At 47.8% G+C, this 3,063-nt stretch overlaps 1 protein-coding gene across 1 annotated transcript in view; it reads left to right on the top strand.

Moving 5' to 3' along the window:
• TDRD9 (tudor domain containing 9) overlaps positions 1–3,063 on the top strand; it is a 75,117-nt gene that overhangs the window by 3,709 nt on the left and 68,345 nt on the right. The window contains exon 2 of the mRNA XM_045288044.1: positions 1,055–1,161. Coding sequence (XP_045143979.1) covers positions 1,055–1,161 — 107 coding nt within the window. The remainder of the gene's footprint in view (positions 1–1,054; positions 1,162–3,063) is intronic.

Raw genomic sequence — 3,063 nt, 5'->3', positions numbered from 1 at the left:
ATTTTGAGAATGAGGGCAACAAATGTATAAGTGTGCTTTACACAATTGATGTATGTATGGATTGTGATGAGTTGTATGAGCCCCAATAAGATGATTATTAAAAAAAAAGAGCCTATCAGTAAACTAACGGATAGCGTGTAATGCACACGGCACTGCTGTTACCTTTCCTGCTAAATGTCTGTATAGGCTCTTAGGAAGAGAGCTCCAGGCCAGGCCACCCTGTCGACAGGCCACCCTGGTGCCCTGTTCTGGGTTTGCAATAGTGTCGCTATTGGACATCTTTCGTCAGGTCTCCACTTTTATAAAAACCCCGACTTGTTGCTGTCCAGTGGATTCTGACTGACAGGACCCTATGTGACGGAGAGCTGCCCCAGAGGGTCCCCAAGGCTGTGATCTTTATGGAAGCAGACTGCCTCCCACTTCTCCACAGAGAAGCTGGTGGTCTTGAACTGCCAACCTTGGAGTTAGCAGCGGAACCCTAGTCTCTGTGCCACCAGGGCGCCTTTCCACGGCTGTGGATATGGTGGGGCAGTCCTCGCCCTCCATGGAGCCCTTTGTGCCCCTACCCAGTTTCATCTTTCTCTAGCTGCCCTACGTTCCTTGGCGAGTGAGAGGCTCCAGGGGGCAGAGGCTTTGTAGGGTCACACAGGCCTCACCATGACATCTGTGCTGCTAGGCTGTGCTGAGTGACGTGGGTCTCTGGGTGTGATTCCTTGTCCCGTGTGCAGTTAGTTGTACCTCTAAGGAGGGTGTGGAGGGAGCGATGCTACTGTGCTCAGCATAGGTAGCCTGCCCACGTGCCCTCCCCAGCCCCTGGTGATCTAGACGCTGGTCAGTACTTGAACCTTGTTACTCTTGCTGTCCTGGAGGGGACATGCCATTTTCATTCGCCTTTTCCTGGAGAAGAAGGTGTGTGCGAATGCGCTGATCGGCTGTATGTAACGTGGCGAAGGTCCATGGCGTCTTGTCAGAGCCATCGTCGGGAATCCCTCTAATCACGTGAGTTGCTGGGGCCACTTGGCGGTGGCATGCTAACTTCTATTGCCCTTTGCAGGCCCCTCAGCCAGAAGAGCTCAGAGATGGAGTACATCAGCAAGTACCGGCAGCTGGAAGCACAGGAGCTTGACAAGTATGGCAGTGCTCAGTCCAGCAGTGGGCCAGGTGAGGGGCGCCTCTGTATCCTCGGCGGCTGTGGGGTTGGGCTGGTGGCACGCTCAGACCTTCAGTTCTTCAAAGCATGTAGGCGCTGTTGTAATTTGGTCACTTCAGGAATTCATACAGCCTCTGGTAAGTGGGGCAGTGGTTAAAGATTGGTGGTTCTCGAGAGGAATTACTGAAACCCAAATGAAGGCTGAGTATGATAGTGGGACAAGAGGAAAGTAAAAGGAAATAGAGGAAAGAAGTAGGAGGCAATGGGCATTTATAGAGGTCTAAATAAAGGCATGTACATATGTAAACATTTATATACGAGGATGGGGAAATACATCTATGTGCATATATTTATAGGTTTAGTATTAAGGTAGCAGATGGACATTGGGCCTCCACTCAAGTACTCCCTCAATGTAAGAGCACCTTGTTCTATTAAACTGATGTTTAATAGATTTCATGATGTTCACCTTCCCAACATGATCGCTGAAGACAAAGCGGGTGCATAAGCAAATATTGTGAAGAAAGCTGATGGAGCCCAGCTCTCAAAAGATATATAGTGTCTGGGATCTTAAAGGCTTGAAGGTAAACAAGTGGCCATCTAACTGAGAAGCAACGAAGCCCACATGGAAGAAGCACACCAGGCTGTGTGATCATGAGGTGTCGATAGGATCAGGTATCGGGCATCAAAGAACAAAAATCATATTATTGTGAATGAGGTGGAGTGGGGAGTGGAGACCCAAAGCCCATCTGTAGGCAACTGGACATTCCCTCACAGAAGGGTCTCGGGGAGTTGACAAGCCAGTCAGGGTGCAGTATAGCAGTGATGAAGCATACAACATTCCTCTAGTTCTTTAATGCTCCCCCCCCCACTATCATGATCCCAATTCTCGTCATAAATCTGGCTAGACCAGAGGATATACACTGGTACAGATGGGAACTGGAAACACAGGGAATCCAGGACAGATGAACCCTTCAGGACCAGTGGTGAGAGTGGCAATATTGGGAGGGTGAAGGGAAGGTGAGGTAGAAAGGGGGAACCGATCACAAGGATCTCCATACAACCCCCTTCCTGGGGGACGGACAACAGAAAAGTGGGTAACAGGAGACGTCGGACAGGAAGATATGACAAAATAATAATTTATAAATTATCAAAGGGGAGGGAGGGAGGGGAAAAATGAGCTGATACCAAGGGCTCAAGTATAAAGAAAATGTTTTGAGAATGAAAATGTACAAATGTGCTTGACACAATGGATGTATGTATGGATTATGATAAGAGTTGTACGAGCCCCCAATAAAATGATTAAAAAGAAAGATTGGTGGTCAGACTCGCCAGCTGCTCTGTGGGAGAAAGACGAGACTGTCGGCCCGCTCGAGTGAGGGTCTCTAGTCTCAGAAACCCACAAGGCGGTTTGTCTTAGAGGGAGTTGGAATCAACTCAATGACAGTGGTGTGTAAGATGGACGGTTACAGTTTTACTCACCTGTGGTTCTTAAAATGCCTGTTCCTTGGAAGATTAACAGCCCCTTGCCTGTTACTTCAAACTACTTAAAAGTTTTTATTAAAAAGAAATATTAAAGAAGTTTTTTTTTAAGAAAATAAACATCCAAAACCTCACCAAACCCACCACCATCCAGTTGAGCCCCTTTGGGGATCTTTAGATCTGTGCATCTTTATGGGAGCAGAAAACCTCATCTTTCTCCTGAGGAACAGCTGGTAGGTTTGAACTGCTAACCTTGCGGTTAGCAGCCCACCTTGAAACCTTTTAAGCCACCAGGGCTCCTTAACAAATATAGTACAAGAAAATCCTAAATAAAGTCTGAAAAGAACCCAACCCACTGCCATTGAGTAAATCCTGACTCCTAGTGACCCTGTGTAGGATTTCTGCTATGGACAGCAGGAAGGCGCCACCTTCCG

This window comes from Echinops telfairi, unplaced genomic scaffold, assembly GCF_000313985.2.
Source record: "Echinops telfairi isolate 266 unplaced genomic scaffold, ASM31398v2 ScPeMD7_18;HRSCAF=68, whole genome shotgun sequence".
NCBI lineage: Eukaryota > Metazoa > Chordata > Mammalia > Afrosoricida > Tenrecidae > Echinops > Echinops telfairi.
The sequence above is the reverse complement of the archived record's forward strand: the minus strand, read 5'-3'. Positions and strand labels throughout refer to the sequence as shown.